This window comes from Athene cunicularia, assembly GCF_003259725.1.
Source record: "Athene cunicularia isolate RWA chromosome Z unlocalized genomic scaffold, athCun1 chrZ_part4, whole genome shotgun sequence".
In the NCBI taxonomy this organism is placed as follows: domain Eukaryota; kingdom Metazoa; phylum Chordata; class Aves; order Strigiformes; family Strigidae; genus Athene; species Athene cunicularia.
Genome location: NW_020799145.1, coordinates 177561 through 197456, shown reverse-complemented (window position 1 = coordinate 197456; position 19896 = coordinate 177561). Strand labels below are relative to the sequence as shown.

Genomic DNA, 19896 nt, shown 5'->3' with positions numbered 1-19896 from the left:
CTGTGAATGTTACTGATGCCAAGGATTCCTTGCCCAGGCTCAGCAGCTCAGAAGAGCATCTGCAAAGCTTCTAGTGGGAGTTCTGCACTGAATGCACTGCAGCTGTTTCCACCTTGTGCAGGACCAAAGCTACTAAGGTCTGCCCAGCCTTAGTTGCTACAGTTCAGTGTCCACCAGTTTCCCAAATGCTGAGAAGCATCACAGAAAGATAACTGGTATTTTGGTTGACAAAGTCCATCCCGGTTCACATCTTCAGGCCTCAACACTGGTGCCAAGGAACCAAAAGTTGGTGGCAGCAGCATCAATATCCCCAGCTCTGAGTGTGTGTTGTTGGAGACAGTGACAGAATAAAATCATGAGGTGAGGGAAGAGGTAAGGAGGTGTGTGCTGACACCAAAGTTTGACATGGTTCTTAACCTGGCCTAGCAAAAATAAACAAGGCCAGTTCCATCTGCACCGACTGTATGAATTAAATAGTCCTGGAGAGCTGGGAAGGACAGTGCAGACAGCTGAATAACTTCAGGGCATGAGGATATACTCTGCACTACTGTGTATTCTTTTGACTTTTGCACAATCCAGTGTTTCCCTTGCGCCATTTGTTACAAATAACAGGGCGTTGATTCATTTATCTTTTCCTAAGTGAACTTGGAGGCATGTATAATTAATGTCTCTTTTATGCTTTAGCCTTATTTTAATTTGCAAAGTATTTTTATTTATATTAAATTTTTTAACATCTATTTTTGCTTGAAATATTTTGGGTTTTTGCAATGCTTTGTTTCATTTAAATGTAATAGAGGTTTATCTTTTGATTGGAAATCTTCCTACAATTGAAAAGCTTTGTGAGACACCACCAGGTATTTTACTTAAAGCAGATTTACATGTTAACTAATCATCCTAATACACTATACCTAATGAAATGGTATTTGTTTTGAAACGAATTTCTTCAGCTATTTCTGGTATCTGGCAGATGCAAGTAGCTTGAAAATGCAACTACTTAACAAGTTATATGTTGTTGAAATCACCAAAAGATAGAACTGGTTTTATATAATGTAACCTTTTTCTATCCTTGCCCCATCCCCCCACCAATCAAGCTGAAACTTGGTCTTGCTTCTTCAGTTTGTCACTACTACTTTCTTTCAAGTAACTTGAATACATTTTTACTTTGACAATCCTTAGTCTCATAAAGCAAGCAGATAAAAATGTTTCTATATTTACATATAATAGAAATCTTTGAAAATACACATAATATAGGTAATCTTTTTAAAAAATAAATTTTATTTTCATGACAGCTATTTAGCTAATATTAGAATTTTATGTATCTTTGTTCCTAAACTGACCTAAACCAATTTGAGCAGGTTTGTTTATTTATTTGCCCTTTTTGGGGGCAATAATGCAGTTTGGCAACCTCCTTGAGAGTGTCAGTGCAACTGTTTGCATGGCTGTGTCACTAGCTCTTGTGTCAGCACAGCTCTGGGGCTGTTAATGGTGGTTAGGGCTGAGGTAGGTGATGGGGCATCAAAGCCAGCCAGCTCTGCTGTCACTGTGCTAGAGCTGGAGCCTGGAGCTGGGCTGCAGCCTGAGATGCATGCGGCCACGTTGGTGCAGCTCTTTGACATCCCATCCCTCTGAGAGCTCACAGCAGGTATGGAAGACCCTGAAGCTGGATATCACTGCACTGCATTGTTATTTTCAGCAGCAAGACAACAAAACAGTGACAAAGCAGCAAGACAACAAAAGTGAGGTTAAGCAGTTACGTTTGTTTCAATTTACTGATTTTTAGGAGAATGCATAGATTTTTATGAATCAAAACATGATGAACTGTGGGGGCAAAGCAGATAAGAAAGAAGCTATCTCATTTGTAGTCCATCAAAGACATCTTAGAGAAATGTATATACACATATATATATATTTGTTTTGATATTTCCCAACAAAAGTAAAAATAGTGTTCTTATTCCTAATAAATTTCACTCTTCAGTCAAGAAATCAGTATTTGTCTTTTACTGATAGGAATATCATTTATATATTTGCATTACTCTGCATGATTTTCAAATATCAATATAAAAAATATACAGAGGCCATTATAAGTATAGTATGTTAAAATAATTTATACATCTGTAAACAAGCTGGCATAATTAATGTGGGGTAATCACCTCCGATCTGCTCTGCAGTTGTTTGTTGTTCCTTAGTGAATTGGGGGAAAAGACAGTAACACACCCTGGCAACGGTAGTGGCACATCCATTGAGTGCATATTTGGCACTCAGTTTTAGTGGAGAATACTTCTGGTGTTCAGTATTTCACCAGACAGAACTTGTGGCTGTTTTTAACTCATTATTTTATTGCACATTTGCTTCTTGAAACCATGATTTCTGAATTTTTGGGACTATTGAAAATCACAGCTTTTACTGGTATTTTTCAGGGAGAGAAAGAAGACTTTGGAAACATGTCCTATGTATTGTCTGAAAGAATAAATAAAACCAACCTACTGTTCATGTTGAAAAAGTAAATCAGTGTTTTGTAGCCAGCATCATAATCTTTTACTCATCTAAGAATTTTTGGTTTTGATAGTCTAGTCACAAGTGTTCACTTTTGATCTAAGGAGGCCTAAATGTTGCACTAAGATTTTTTTGATGGTGCTGAGAAATATTCGGAACATTTTACTATCTTAGGCAAGAAATCATGATGGAGAGTGAGGTATGAGGTAGCAGAATTACATCAACTCCTATCTTTTAATCTCTGTTTCTGCTTCTTTCACTTATCTCTGAATGTAAGGTCTAATATCTCAGACCTTCTGAGAAGAACAAGTTCCCAACTTCCTTATTGCTTCTGAAAGAGCTCAGAAGGCTGTTGTAAATAGGATTAGTTTGCCATGAGCAATATTATATGGCAGCATTTTGTTTCTACTTTATAGTAGTATGAAAGAAAAATGTCTCATTTTGCTCATGAAAAGAGAAAGATTGTGCCTCCTTTGTGATGGTAATAGTATGTGATACAGGCCATTTCAGCAGTGGTACAAAAAATTAGTAAGATGCTCTGCACTACACTACTGAACTAATAAAAGGATGGGACTTCCAGTATTGCCTTTTACATTCAGTACACACATAGAAAATTGTTGAAAAGCAAAATCCCATGACAATCAGTTTTGTCAATTGTAGACACACGTTTCAAAAAGCCTTAGCATGAGGTCTGAGTTGATTTTTATAGTTATGCATTAGAAATGTGTTGTGTTGGCACAGGCATATGTGAAGGCTTCTCCAACAATACCTGCATGGGAGCTGTAATCTTTGTTGACTGAAGTAGTTAAAAGAATGTTCAGCAGTTGACTTATGTGGGGTAATATTAATGTATTTGCATTTAAATTCATGCATACTGTAAATGAATTCTTTGCATTTCCATCACCATTTTATCATACTTTTTTCCATGAAATAAGCATACAGTAGGGTGTTGTGGTTTTTTTAAGTATTCTAGTCAATGTCTAATTTCCTTTGGATCTGTTGACTTTTATCACTAGCCATTTTAATGCAATATTCCTCCGTCTCGTATATATTTCCTTGTGTCTGTCCATTTACATAATGTCATACTGATAGTCCTGTTTTCTTAGGCTGCTAAGCAGTGTTTTGATGGTACGATTGTTTACATTTTTCTACATACTTTTCAAGTAATACTTCAGACACTACTATGACCTTGACGGTAGTACCCTTTGTGAAAACTGCAGATGTAGTCAACCATTCTGAAATCTGTTGCTAAGCTTTTTGAAAATTAAACCTATATGCTGTATGTATTCTAGGTGTTTCACGTGGTCCCAGCCCTGTCAGCCTTGGAAACCAGGACACCTTGCCTGTTGCAGTAGCCCTTACTGAATCTGTTAACGCCTACTTTAAAGGAGCAGACCCCACAAAGTTAGTTTAAATAGTGAATTGTTTTGAATGTAATAAGTTACAATAAGAAAACACAGGGTTTGCTTTTAATATTTTTGGGGATAATGTATATAAAATTGGAAGGGGGATTCAAAGAGGGATTTTTTTCCATAGTGTAAGTGACAACAGTGGCTTATTGCTCTGTATTGGCCTGCATTTTGCTACAAGTTCATATATATCCCTGCTTTACAAAAACGTTTTCAGTGAGAACACTGAAAATGAGAAGGGTTTTTATCGTAGTCAGATAGGTGCTACATGTAAATTTGGGCAGCTAAAAGCACCTCTTTCCTTCTGTCACATCCCTTACTATGCTACTTAGGCCTTGCCTAAGCATAGTTTTGCCATGTTTTCAAAGCCTGGAAAATGTCCACCAAGCCTACTGTATGCTTAACCAGCTAAGATTTTTTTCTTTATTTCATCTGACTTCCAAGTTGAGAGTGACAATACATTGTCACATTACCCTAATTTGAAACTGATTTTCTGCTTTTAATTCAGTTCATCAGACTGTGAAAGTACAGTGGTTGCTTTAATATTAAAACTAGGTAGTTAATGAGTTGCAATGAAACTGATGTTTTCATTCTCTTCTAGATGTATCGTGAAGATAACTGGTGATATGACAGTGTCATTCCCAAGTGGGATTATTAAAGTCTTCACCAGCAACCCATCTCCAGCTGTGCTGTGCTTCAGGGTGAAAAACACAAGCAAACTAGAGCAGATTCTTCCAAATGCACAACTTGTATACAGGTTTTGTATTTTTTTTAATATAATAGTAACCTACATGATTTGTAAAATGTGAGTTGTTGTATATGTAAATCGGAATTCTCTACAGTCTTGTTGATTTGCTTATACATAATTTAATTTCCTGAACTAATCTTGCTCAGCTGAGTCCTCTTCCCTGTCACCATTAAAAATCTAGTCATTACTGGACTTGAAACTTGTGCTGAGTGTAACAGGAGCCATGAAAAATAGTTTGTAAATGTAGTTGTGCTTTTACATGCATTTTATATATTATTTCTTTATACAGTGGTAACACCGGTAAGATAAATGATGAAACAGTAACCTTAAATGAAAAACAAGTAGCAGAGCTACACCTAATCTAATTTGTCACTTACTAGTGTATTCTTAGGTTGTATCATTTCTTCAGTAGATCTGATTCATTACATAACACTCTCTCAAGTGTGTAGCAGGATGCTTGGGAGAGTTCTTAAGAAAAAAGGCTGTTGATTGGGATAACTGCTGAAATTACAGCACTTGGATATCTTTTAAAGAAAATTATAAGAGCTGTAATTATTTAGCAGAGAACTGTTTCAGCTGAGCAGTTTCTATTTAATTTATTTGAGAAATTATTTGAAAATTAGTTAAATGCTTTTAGATGCTCAATTTTTTAAATTACTGAAATACAGAATCAAACCATATGCATCCATTCTGTTATATTTAGTTTCATTTTGATCATTCATACTTAATGTATTGAATAATTCATACAAAATTAAGCTTTTTGACATGATAGTTTATAACTGAAAATCTAGCAGAGCTGTATCTGACAGTGAATTATACTGAAAAAGTGTGTTTTGCAAAAAAAGTGAAAATGTCTGTTCTTGTCTGTGCTGTAACACTTCATCTTTAATTAGAAAGGAAGCATGTAATGGATATTTATGAAGCTATGCTCATATAGTAATGGACTTTTCATCATATACTACATTTGCTTAGTATTTATAGCGATTAAAGTTTTTAATGAGAGTGATATTTGAGGTGATGCCAGAATTTCTGATTTGAATTGCACTTGGCTGTGGAACAGCACAAAGATTTTACTACTGGTTTTATTTATTTAAACTGTGGAAGGCCTCTGTAGTGATAAGTGTTTATCTACATATTTTATGGAAAATGGAAATTTCCTGAATCACAGCAGTGTATTGAGAACCAAATTTTAAGTAAATTGGACAATCTACTGGTACGTAAGTCACTGTCCTAGGATATTCAACCCATTGGGGTCATATTTAACTGTATGCATACTGTGGTCATATTTACTTTACATATTTACTCCTCCTTAGGGGTGGATGCAGTTCCTCACTGTATCCACAGACATTCAGAGGAGGTCTTTGATTCTTAAGTGATTTGAATTTTGTGTTTGAATCACTTTTCTTAAAAGATTTATACTTATTCGAAATAAACCTGATGCAAACAGAGCTGAAGATATTATTGATCTGCCGAACACCACGCTCCAGTAGCTCCCAAACATTATTTTGCTTCTGCAGTCATGTACGCTCTTACCTGCATAGAGAAGTGATATAATAAATTCTATGATTGAATGTATCTGTAAGTATCTGCAAAACAATTGTTTACAATAATTTTAAAATCGCTTTTAATTGAAAAAAATTTGAAAGCTTACACTCTCTACAAATATATGAAAGTATGGTAACCCATACAGCACCTGAAGCTACATCATAACCCAAACTAATTATAATTTTAGGATTTATTCCAAATTGGATAACATCCCTTTTCAACTACAACTTTCATACCCACCTCCCACATCCTCACAGCACCTAATGGTATTAAAATTGTGTTTTATTAAATGTAAAATGCAAATTCAGCATTAACTCCATCTTGTGATGCAGATCATCATTGGAGGAATATCACTGCTCCACAACCTGGAAGGAGAATTTTTACCAGATATAACAAGTAGTTAATTTGTCTTAATATTTAGGAATGTACAATTATGTGCTACAAAGCACTAGAACAAATTCTTGCTTGAAATAGTGAAGAAGGGGAATGATCTAGTCTTAATTTTTTAACCATTCATAAAAATAAAAATCAGTGTTGCCTTCTGACTCCTACTTTTCTTTGTAGTGATCAGTCACAAAGTGACTCCAGTACTAAGGATTTTTGGATGAACATGCAAGCTATAACTGTCTACCTCAAGAAATTATCAGAACAGAATCCATCTGCATCCTATTACAATGTGGATGTTTTAAAGTATCAGGTAAACACTTTTTTCCCTTTGGAATTTTTTAAGGAACTCTGGCAGATTTTATGTCTACACAGAAATTAAAAGAATTGTTCTTTGCCTGCTAGCATGCAGATGAACTGTCATCCCTCATCTAGACCAATTCTGGGTATGCCACTGCTTACAATGCATAGGCTGTGCCCAGGCTTAGTGCATTCCTGCTATGCTTCATCTCATTCCCTTGGATTCATGACCTCTTGCAGCTTGCTCTCATGTCACTCCAATTCATGTGTGCAAGCTTCAAACACTGCTTCTTTAGGTATTTGTTAGCAGAGCCAAATTTTCTCTGTATTTAGGGGCTTGGGGGGTTGTTTGAGTTTGTACTGTCTTTGAGCTTGTAATTACATAAGTTTTGATGCTGTAGCTGCCAAATTGTAATATATGAGAACATGCGACGTTCTGACCTCTCACACTATAATGAAACATCTCATCCTGGAAACCATTTACAGGCACATGAAGGACAGGGTCATCAGGAATAGTTAGGGTGGATATACCAAGAGAAAGTCATGCTTGGCCAACTTAATAAACTTCTGTGATGAAATAACTGACCTGGTGGATGAGGGGACACAGTGGATATTGTCTTAGACTTCAGGAAAGGTTTCGACACTGTCTCCCATAGTATCCTCATAGAGAAGCTGGTGAAGTACAGGCTGGATGAGCAGACACAGAAGTGGACTGAAAACTGGCTGAATGGGCAGTCCCAGAGGGTAATGGTCAGTGGCATGAAGTCTAGTTGAAGGCCCTTAACTAGCAAGTATACCCCAGGGGTCAATACTGAGTTTACAGTCCTATTTAACAGCTTCATTAATAATCTGAATGGTGGGGCAGAATGTACCCTCCACAGGTTTGCTGATGACATTGAACTGGGAGGACCCTCTGGATATACTGGACCTCAACTAGCTGGAGGAACAGGTTGACAGGAACCTCATGAAGTTCAACAAGTGCACCTGGTTAGGAACAACCCCATGCACCAATATACTCTGGGAACTACCCAGCTGTAAATCAGCTTGGTAGAAAAGGACTTGGGGGACATGTTGTCAAACATGAGCCAACAATGTGCCCTTGCTGCAAAGGCCACAAACTTTCTCCTGGGCTGCATTAGGCAAAATATTGCTAGCAGGTCAAGGGAGGTGATCTTTCCCCTATATGCAGCACTGGTGAGGTCACACTTGGAGTACTGGGATGTCCATTGCAAAAGAGACATGGACATACTGAAGAGAGTCCAGTAAAGGGCCGCAAAGATGATGAAGTCTGGAGCATCTCTCCTGTGAGGGAGAGCTGGGACTGTTCAGCATGGAGAAGGGACGGTTCAGGAGGGGACCTTAATGATGTATACGAATACCTGAAGGGAGGGTGTAAAGAGGACAGAGCCAGGCTCTTAGTGATGTCCAGTGACAGGGACCACAGACAATGGGCACAAACTGAAACACAGGAGGTTTCCCCCTGAACATCAGGAAACATTTTTTTCCTGTGAGGGGGACCAAGCAGTGGTGGAACAGGTTGCCCAGAGAGGTAGTGGGGTCTTCATCCTTGGAGATATCCAAAAGCCATATAGACATGGTCCTGGCAGCTAGCCCAAGGTGGCCCTGCTTGAGCAGGGGAGTTGGACCAGATTACCTCCAGAGATCCCGTCCACCCTCAACTATTCTGTGAATCTGTGAGAAGGTGTTCTGCCTGTCAATAATAAATCTTCATGAAAATTCAAGACAGATAGACTCACCTCAGAGAGAAAACAGGCATTTGCTAGGCCTGCACTTAAATGGTTGAACATCTGAGAAATTGTCTACATCAAAAAACAAAACAACCTGTCAGTCCAGCTATTGATACCATTGTAGATTCCACATACTCCCAGTATAGTTTAAAATCTTGGCATACTGAATCTATGAAAAGCATGTTTAGGCACACAGAATTCCTGAGAAAAATGGAAGAAAACACTTCTGTGGATTGCAGAAATGAGTATTGTGAAAGTATGGTATCTATTTAAGATCTTTGCTGTCAGGGAAAAATGTGTCATTGGCAGGTGAAAGCCCTGGCAGACAGAAAATGTTCTGGGCTGCCAAGGAAAGGTGAGAGGGGGCACCTGGACATAGAGGTTCCTCAAGTAGACTAGGAAGGTGGTAGAAACACAGCAGGGCAGTAGCACAATCTCAGCTACAGAAGCAGCATTCAGCCCTCCTGCAGCAGGAAAGTAATGTTTTGAATGGGTGAGAACTGTTCTACTGGATGCCTGTCCCATAATGACAGGTATTACCCTCTGCTGCTGGCTGCTTGGGCTGCTGAACTAGTACAGCACATAACTGCTAAGAATTAAGTCATTTTGTTGGAAGCATGCTTTGTGTGTGAGGCAGAACACAAGACTGAAACAAAACTACTTTGACTTGTAAAAGCCAGAATAGGAAGGAGCCTCATGAGCCAGAGGGAGTTTAAACCTTTTCTTTAATTATTTTAATTTAAAATTAAAAGAATGGGAATTACTTTAGGCTACAGCAGTCTTAGGAATTCTGTGATTAAGGACTCAGAGGTCAATTGTTCTCTTGATATTTTGTCACGATTTAAGAGTTATATTCATTACCATCATTCCCTAATTCTGCTCAAAAAGGAAGTATTTTAATCAAGCTGCTTTCAATGGTTTATTCTTACACAGGTATCTTCAAACGGCATCCAGTCCACTCCCTTGAACCTTGCAACTTACTGGAAATGTAATGCTAGCACTACTGATGTGAGAGTGGATTATAAGTACAATCCAGAGTCTATGAATGTGCCTAGTATGCTATCTAATATCCAGGTTGTGGTCCCAGTAGATGGAGGAGTCACAAACATGCAATCACTTCCACCTGCAAAATGGTAATATGAATACTTCTATTATTTCAGATTTATTTCGGTGTATTCATTAGTGTCATAGCCTGAAAATTTTCACTGAAAGAAACAATTAGTGGTTTTGGTCTTGATAAAATGAGTAGTATCAGATGTTTACAACATTTTCTGGTCCAAAACAGATAATGTGTAGCCAGTTCACATAAACTGAGACAATATGCACCTATTCCAACTGTAATAATACAAGCCTTTATGAAATATCCAGTGTTTGCCTTCTTTTGGCCAATAGACTGGATAGACATTTTTAATATAGTAATTTAAAACCAAAATCTCTTAATGGCTAAAAAATATTCTCTGTGGGTGTAAATATATCCATAGAGTAGAAGAAATGCAGTTCTTGAAAAGATTTCTTGATTGTTCTAGCTTAAGTATTACCTTCTAATTGAAATGGTTTTAAAACAAACCTCAGTAACTGAGGAGCAAGCTCTTCATAAGCCAGGTAGCATTGTCTCTCAATTCAAGTGTCATGCAGATTATTATCTGACTAGCAGCTACCTGCCACCACCTTCTAAGCCTGCATTTACAGTAACACTTGAAAGTGAGACACAGATCTCCGGTAATTATGCTTCTACAAGTTTGTGAAAACAAGCAGAGTGTAGTGGGACTGGGCAGAGTGGTACATCCCTGAAGCAAAAGGTGAGTAGAATTCAACCACTGTGCATGTAGGTTGGCAGCATGCAGGTACCTGCCCAGCTGTAATGTAATTCCTGGACTATTTATTTCCAAGAGGGTCTTTTTAACATGGAGAAGGAAAAGAATACCAAGTTGGCGTTGTTAACCTTGTTACTTACAGATCAGTTTACCTTAGAAAGCAAGGTTCAGAAGAAAAATAAACTTGTTGCATTTACGAGATAAGTTCTGATGTTTCTGGAGGCAATACATTTAAATGTGTTAATTGGACTAAGTAGTAATACAGTATCATTTTAAGTGGAAAAAATCCTAGCAAGACTGAATCTTTCTTGACTTGGTATTTCAAGGGAGCAATATTTTTAATCAAATCACCTTAAGCTTATTCTGAGCAAGGACAGGTTCATTATCCTGCCTGAACAACATGTCCGATGAAGCCAGTGTTCCTGCCCAGGCTTCTTCCACAAACCCTGCTGTAATGCAGCCTGAGAGCAGAAACACCCATGCAGAACACATAGCGTTAGCTAGGAAAACACAAATCACAGTGACAGTTTCATTACAGATTCATCAGATTAAGGGACTTGAGCCCCGATTCTCTTTCACCTAGGCAACTATACAAGGCTGTTTGAGCCTGTAAAGCTGACTGGAAAAAAAAAAAAAAAATACAGTCATGTCACAGAAAGCTCTAGTTGTGCTACCTGTTTGGTCTAGTGGATGGCAGGGGGGGCAGCTGTTTCTTTTAAAAATAAATGTTTTGTAAATTGATGTCCTGCAAGTAACCACTACCATCTGTGCTACCTGTGTGAGCATTTAACTCCTGATAAACCATGCCAAAAGCAATTTCAAACCCATCTGCACTGCTGCTCTGAGGTTTAAATTGTTGACTTTCCTTTGATGGAACTGCTGCAAAGTACTCCAGGAATTAAAATGCCCTGTCAGTTTAGAGACTCTGGTGCTTGGTGCCCCTTTCTGCCCCCTTACAATGTCAGAATTTAGTTTAAACCCTGTGTCACTTACCAACTAGTTTTACTAGAATGGAAATGGAATAAGATTCATCCTGCCAGCAGTCTCACATAGGGGAGAACAATCACCACTGCTTCCCCTCATACCACCATCTTGAAGCACAAAGACATAGCTTTCAAACTACTCCCAGGGTGTTGGCCTGTCCTTGCTTTTTCAGGCTACAGAGGGCTTCGAGTTACGGAGCCATAACCGGGCATAGGACAGTGTTAGCTGCATGAAAAGGTGGCGCGTACTTCAGTTCTGCTGCTGTGGGGCAATGCAGACACACCCTTCTCTTTTCCTGGTTGTTTTGTATAGTTTTCCAGAAACTTACCTTAAAGTGATCAAGTATTTTTATAAACTTCCATGTAGAGATGTGTGTAACATACTAGTGTAAATCTAGGGAAATAATATGCTAAAACTGATGCTTATAACTAATCTACCATTCTCTTACAGGAATGCAGAGCAGATGAAAGCATATTGGAAAATATCTAGTATTTCAGAGAAGTCTGAGAATGGAGGCAAGTTAACCTCTTTTGTTTTGTTTTCTTGTACAGAAAAATTGTAACAGCAAAAAGGCTATTATTTTAGCCTCTACACCCTCATGCTTGTTTTCATGTCTTCTCATGCTGTATCCTATTTATCAGTTCACATCCTTCTCAATTAATTTCCTCCTGAGAGATTCCATTGCAGTGTGATGTCAAAATATAAATTTATTAATTAGCTGTGAAAGTAAAAATAGAGAAGCCCCCTGAAAACAGTTAGTAGTTCTAAAAGGGAGCTTAGACCAGGTAGAAAATTATTAACATCAATGGATGAGCAGATTGGAAATGAGCAGTTATTCAAAGGAAAATATGTTTAATCTATGTGTCTTTTCACACACCGACAACTGAAATAAAGTAGAAAGAGGTAAGTGGAAGAACTGGGGGAAAGGAGAAAAAAAAAAAATCCCAAAGTCCTGTGCTGAGATAGACTCAACCATAAATGATTCTTGACCAACATTTTGAGGGTCTTTGTTTTTACCATATAGAACTCCAGGGGAAAAAAAAAAAAAATCTATACACATCTGCTTGGAGTGGTAATTTATATAGCATTTTGTAAGGTACCACTAGTTATGCTCTGCCCAGCTGCCTTTCGGGGAGGTCCAGTTGATGTCACAGCCCTTGCAGCCCCTGTAGGTGCAGTGTTTTTCTGAAGCAGAAAAATAGGAGCCAAAGGGAGGCATCTCATCCTCAAAGCCTCTGTGGAGAAATTAATTCATGGTGTAAAGGAAAGGCATTTAGCCCTTGTTAATAATTTGGTGAAGGGCATTAAGAAAGCAGATTTGCATGTAAATATGACTAGAAACCACAAGCCTGGAAAGGAAGGACCTCTTCTATTTGTGCAAAGACTGCAAAGTTGTGGTCATCATTCAAACAAAAATTGGAGAGAATTTTATCTGACAGATTGTTGCTGTAGTCTGGTGTACTTTGCCCTTCACTGACCTCACAGTTCTTTGCCACCTGTCTTTCATTATGATTACATAGGGATAGACCTCTTTTTTTTTCCTTTTCCAAACTGCAGAGCTTCTTTTAAAAGAAAAAAATCACACTAAAACACAAATGCAGCCAGATGAAGAGCAGCATAAAAAACATACACCCGCAGAACAGCATAAAATGGGCTGCCAGTGATGCAGATTGCATCTTGTGTGTGTTCAGTAGAACTGCACATATCCCACTGCTTCTGCTATATTCCCTTCTCTTCCCACCATCTTTCTTCCTCTTTGAGTATAAACACATAGAACTCACAATTATGTGTTTAAAAGGAAGCAATACTATCCTGGTCTTACACTTACAGAAACAAAGGCAGAACTTGCACAAGCACTGTTAATACTAGGACAAACATCTTGAAGTCTTCTTTATTCTGGTGTACTTTATTCTGGTGTACTTTATTCTGGTTTGGGTTTTTTTATGATCCAACACATTATATAAGCTGTCAGTTGCAGACAGAGATAAAACACAGAACAAACTTTCAAAGCACTTAAATATTTGAGTTTCCATGCTTACAGTGGAAAGAAGTACCAATTTACCCAAACTATGACAGACCTACTGAAGAAATTAAATTGACCTTAAGCCACATTTATCAAGAACAAGCCGTTGCATAAAACAATTTCATTCATTAATTCCTGCTTTTATCCCAGTAACATTTCAGTTGCTAACTTTCCTTGTCATTTAGCAGTTCCTATTGACTAGGAATAGCAAGTTGTTTTAAAGAAGTAAAAAATAGTTGACTTTAATTATTCCATTATTAATTATTTAAATCTCATTTTCCCCAGCACTGACTACAGAAATATACTTAAAGTAATTTTGAACTATTACTGCTTCATAATAGCATCAAAATGATGACACTTTACTACTATCTCTGAGAAATTAACTGAAATTTGTGGGGAAAAGTATTTAATCAGTCTTTGACTTTATTAGAAAAAATAAGAATTTCTTTCCTCTAAGAATGCAGCTATATATTACTGCATAGCTGCATTTCTTTCAGTGAATTTGTTTATGTACGCTCATCCAGACAGATTGTGACAACATTTAAATACTCTGATGTACTTTAAAATCTGCTAATGAAAAGTACTACATACAAGATAAGTGTATAATATTAAGTCATTACAGACCAGCAAGCATAAATATTATAGGGACTGATCAGATATTTCAAGTAATAATTACCAATGATTACCAGACTGTCTGATACACATATTCTGTATAATCTGCAGAAATGTGTATTGTTTAAATCATTCACTAGTCATTGTCTTAAACAGAGTATTGGAAAAACAGACCTGTAGGCTCATCTCTTTGAAAATTTATGTAGGACTGCTACTAGGAATAGATCTCAAATATCACCATCTTAGTTTCACTTCTTACTACTGAAATTTTTGGGAGATCATCTTGTTCTTGCAAATCAACCAGCTTTTCTGTTTTGTTATTTGTATAGGTTCTGGATCCCTCAGGGCAAAATTTGAACTTTCAGAAGGACCCAGTAAACCAGCAACGCTTGCAGTGCAATTCATTAGTGAAGGAAGCACTCTTTCAGGAGTAGATGTGGAACTTGTAGGCACTGGCTATCGGCTTTCCCTCCTTAAGAAGAGATTTGCCACTGGTAAGACACTGACATGCTTGTATATCCAAATGAATATTATATATTCTATAAATTATAAAATATGAAACTGTTAGATAAGTGATGCATAAATAGTTATTTTTAATTAAAACATGGCTGAAAACTGTTTCAGAGGTTTTTGATTTTCCATAGTTACTCAGACTGTTCCCAGTGACAAAAATCTGTTTTATTTACTGACTGCAGAAAATCTGCCTTTATTTTTCAGGACGGTATATGGCAGACTGCTGATGTACCCAAGAAAGCCATTGGATCAAAGGAGTGTAAGAAGCTCACTCTGCCCTCTCTACTTTTTAAACACTATATTAACATGCATTAATTTTTTCAAAATGTTGACCAACTTTGAGGCTGAAGTACAGAAAATGCACTTTCTAAAGTCATTTTGCAAACTTTTAATTACTTTATAATAGCACTGAAGTTAACTTCAACACTGTCTGTAAATGATCAACTACAATATTTGGGGAAAATTGTTGAAATTTCAGTAAATTTACATAGATGAAGTTAAAATATTAGTCCATAGTTGCAATGAAAGTATGGAATTGTATGTTATACTGTAAACATTAAGCCTAAAAATGTAGGAGAGCAATTAAGAAATATTTGCGCTTTCCATAAGTAATATTAATTTTTCATATTTCTTAATTGCCACTTTTTAAAGAAAGCAGAGGCAAAGTCTCGTGTAGTTCGTCTATCCACTCATGCCACAAAACCAGCTGAGTTAGAGATGTATAAAAGAAATGTAACTTGATGCTCCTGTATCATATATTATTAACATGTAAGTTGGGTTATAAAGGTTTTTTTTCCTAAGTGCAATGTGTTACAAAATTGCAAAAGACAGCAGAGATTTACTTCTGCATTTAGTAAATTTTTGGGGTGTTTTGTTTGCTTTAATTAATGCTGTAGATTTAATTTATTTTTCTATGAAATGCATAACATTTGTGCCTTTAAAAAAAGCCTGTGCCTATCCAATTTTTTATTCACGTGCCTCACTTCCTGTTTCAAAGTTTGGCTCTTCATCAAGAAAGCACAGTGTTTGTATAATACACACAACTTTATAAAAAATCCTTTGACTGGGATTTATTTAGAAGGCAGATTTGCAAAAACTGGAGATTGTTTTAAAAGAGGTTTAAAATACTGGATTACTTCCTCATGGGGTAATTGCAATAAATGTGGTCATAGTAAAGGGAGATGCATCATGCAGGTCTTTGAAACACTGATACAGTAACTTTAAAGTCACCAGAGATGAGATGCCTGAAAAATCACCAACAGTGGTAAAAGCAAACAGCATTTCCCTTCACTGTGACTGCAAGTCTTTGGACTTAAGAGTGGATTTGGGGTTGTGTGATGTGAATGTAAACATAGTACTTTGGAAGGAATAGTGTTATAGAAGGGTATTCTATGGCGGCAGGATGACAAGTACTGCCCTTTCTATTAGTTTAAATCTTTTCCTTAGCCACCAATTTTAATATTTGTATTGTCATCTAATCTGCTTGCCACAGCCTAAGCACAGGGAAGTGACACATTAGTAGCATTTTTTAAAGTAAGTCACTAATTTAGAAAATCTTCTATATCTTCGTATTGTCAAGTATTTTTTCAGTGCTGAAATTAAAAGTATTGGGGCAAAATAATTCAATAAACTGCACATGGAAATTTCATGTGACCATTTTGAATACCAGTATCTATTTCAAATTGTCTATTAAAACCATAAAACATGCTTGAACTAATTCATGCAAAACCAGTAACGACTTGGACTGCTGAAGCTTTACAAGAAATTAAGCTTTGTAGAGGCTGCATAAATTCTAATGTATATCACACAGTTTTGCAGATGGAGAGTTTCGTTGTTAGCACTAAGTACATACTGTACTGTAGATTTGATTGGAAGAGTAGATTTGGCTCTTAATTTGCTAATCTTATTGAATGGTAAATTTTTAACTCATCAAATGGTACAGTCTTTTTACTGGAATCTTAATTGTAATCTGCTTTACAGTCAAACTGTGTTTAACATGACAATATTTTGTTAGTGAAAACTCAAAACTCTATTGCTATTCTTAATCAAGTATTACTTTCATTTCTAAGTTAAATGAAGTAGTTATGTTTCAGCACTTTTAAACTAGCCTTCATTCAGGTGATTATACATACATTTGCATTGGGTGCAGGTTACAATTTTGAAGCCATACAAGTTTATATAGACTTTTTGTAAAGAAATTCAGAAACAATGTAAAAAGTACCTGTAGCTATCTGATAAAAAACCCACGTATATAGCAAGCTGGTTCTTGCTTGTGTATACAGCAATATCCGTTGTAGCTGCCTCCTAAGAAAATTGATTTGTAAACACAGCTCTAAAGGATCTGAATTTTTATGAATTGTTACTACGTCAGACTGTAAATTAGAGCATACAAGTTTATCTTAGAAAAATTGTAAATACTTCTGATTTTTCATAAAATGTAAATTTTTAAAAAATTTGCACCCATAATAAACATGTAATATATAATTTAAATACTGATTTATAATGCCTATACTTTTGCAGTTAGTCCCACAGAGCTTCTAAGCAATAAGATAACAGAAGAAAACTATGCCTGTATTGAACATTTTAGAAGTGCTAATTGATTTTTAAGTGACACGGGGTAGATAGTATATGAACTCTTCTATATATGTAAAAAGATCACAGAGAAGGTAGGTGGAAAGATGACTTCTGCGAAGAGTTGTATCTTTACTAAACTGGAATGCCCGCGATGTCTGCAATTACTTATGCGTTTACTAAATTGATATGCTTAACTAATAACTTAGATTAGGTAAAACTCCAGATATGTTTATCAGAAAAATCTCGACTTGTAGACATGAACTGCCCTTTGTAAATAGTGCTATCAAATACATTCCCTAACTTCCTTAATAAGCTTATATTTTGTTGAATGCACAGGAAAAAAAAAAAAATTTGATTGAAGTAATTCAGATTTATGTTCCACTAGTCAAAAAAAGTAGGCGATTAAAGTACTACTTCAGCAGCCTGAGAATATTCCTTCTAAGTTGCAAGCACAGAAACAGAAGTTGAAACTGAACAAATGCATTTGAATCTGTTTCTTTCCTACTGATAACCACAGCCTGTGTAAGTTTAGTAATGACTTATTAAATTGACTTTCTCAGCTGGCTGGATATCACTGCAGTAAGTACCATTCTTGTCATGCTGGAAAGCAATAGTCCAAGGGCTTGATTCCTATCTTTTGCTGAAAAGCAGGAGTGAAGAATTCAAGTGCCCAACAGTCAGACCGAATGGTCCATCTAGCTCAGTAGTTTGTCTTCAACAATGGCCAATGAACAGACTATGGCATGGAGAGGCCACAAGCCATTTCCTTTCGAGTCCCTCAGCATCCTCAGTTATTGGTTAAGGATGTAAAAGGGTACAGCGCTGCTCAGTTCTTCTAGTATTCACTGAACGTAGTGTCTGAGATTACTGCTATGGCAGTTCTGTTAGCATTTGACCTTTGTTAACCGTAAGCCACTGCCCACATACTACTCACAACTACTATAAACTGGATTTATACTGCTCAAGCAAGTTTGTGATTATCTAAGTACATGATCAGGTAGTTTTTCAGGGATAACTGACTACCTCTACCACTGCCGAATAATATTTATGTTGGGTATTTGAAGGAGCTAAGGTATTTGATTATCAACTGGAACAGCATGGGAGTTACAGGTGTAGTGGATTTTGCTATCTAACTAGAAAGGAAGGTCTTGCATCATGCCAGAAAGGATTACATTTCAAATCTTGTGTGTTTGAGAAGCTTAAGATAGGCATCTTAATATCTGTGTACCTTTTTTTTCTTGGAATTGCTAGATAATTGGTTTCCATTTCAGTTGTCATGAAAGAGCAATTTTAGAGCATGCAAGAAAAAAAACTGGGAATTCCTCCAAGGACAGAGTAAGCTAAAAACAGTTCAGGGTACTAAAGCAGCAAATAACATATTTACTGTGTGGTGCACTTGATTGGACTGATTACCGGGCCTCTTAATTGAAAACAATGTTTATCTTCAACTCTGCATATTATTACAGTACTGAGTATTCCTTCTCAACTCAGTTTGACCTCAGTTTTTACTGACATGTTGCTTTTTAAGTTCTCCCATAGTTCATTCAATAACAAATAGAAAACATACAGCCTTTAGAGAATAAAATAATTTTTAAAACACAAGAGGTCTCTTCTGGATTACTTATTAAATACTTAATACTAAAATTCTGCCTTTTCCATAGGTGCTTTTGCTTCCTTTGGGATCCATTCTTTTTTTAAATCTGGGATGGCTATTTTAATTTTAGCCTAAAGTATGATTTTGTTTGCCATTATCCCAGCTGTATTTCTTTTAAAAAGCCTTGTTCTGTAACTTAGCTCTTTTTTTAATTATTAAAACTCAGCTGTTTCTTTTTTAAGAAGCAGGTTAATAATCACAAGCCATAAATCATGCCAGTTTCACCACTCTGATTACGATTCAACTTTTCCTCTTTCCTCTTAGCATCACCCAGTCTGCCTTCTTGAAGTTCTTATTTCCTAAGTCATGTTTTCTGCTCCAGAAAATTAGCAGTGGTCATATGTTCAGTGATGAGTCAATTCTTTCTTCATCACGGGTAAATGAAGCAGCCCATTTTTACAGCAATTGCTGGTTCTGCCCTCCAGATGTCCCCTCCTGCTTTATAATTATAGATAAACTCCTTCTATAATATGCACAGTCTTCCACTTTCCACTACTGGAAAATTGGTAGGTTTTATCAATACTCATCACTAATAGAAAAATCTTAAAGCTGTCCCAGTGTTAATACTGATGAGACATTGCATCCAGGCAAGATGCACCAGTACAACTTGGGAAGGAAAAAAACCCAAAACACAACAACCCAAGCCCAAAAAGTTACTTACCTTTCACATATGTTGCACACTGTTTCTCTGGAGTCTTGCAGAACTGTGAATTTTGACAGAGAACCAAAGTTCAAACAAACACAACTTTCAGCCCCTGACTAAGCACCTGACTTCATTCTTGAACACAAGTTTGTCCTCCACATGTCAGAATCCCTCAGCATCTATCTGTATGCAAGTCCTTTTTTGCTTCTGAGCATTCCTAGACACTAAATACTTGGGTATGTGAGCACAGGAGGAATGTAACAATCTGTGATCTGCCATCTCTGTAGCTGACATCTCTCCAAGTCTCAGCTGTCTGTTCCCATAGCCAAATGCTGCTGCATCTTTTCTCCTGCTGAAATCACATTTCCATGTTCTGAGTCACTTGATAACAAACAGTAGGCTGGATGTCCACTTCTAGTGAGAAGACAGAATAAATATAGTTTTATTTAAGA

General features: G+C 36.8%; 1 protein-coding gene across 2 annotated transcripts in view; it reads left to right on the top strand.

Annotated features, from left to right (window-relative positions):
- FCHO2 (FCH domain only 2) overlaps positions 1-18797 on the top strand; it is a 96410-nt gene extending 77613 nt beyond the window's left edge. For both annotated transcript variants that reach the window (XM_026866767.1, XM_026866766.1), the window contains exons 19-25: positions 3786-3897; positions 4504-4659; positions 6760-6892; positions 9561-9760; positions 11876-11940; positions 14390-14554; positions 14778-18797. In XM_026866767.1, coding sequence (XP_026722568.1) covers positions 3786-3897; positions 4504-4659; positions 6760-6892; positions 9561-9760; positions 11876-11940; positions 14390-14554; positions 14778-14800 — 854 coding nt within the window. In that variant the 3' untranslated portion in view covers positions 14801-18797. The remainder of the gene's footprint in view (positions 1-3785; positions 3898-4503; positions 4660-6759; positions 6893-9560; positions 9761-11875; positions 11941-14389; positions 14555-14777) is intronic.
- The last annotated feature ends 1099 nt before the right edge of the window (positions 18798-19896 follow it).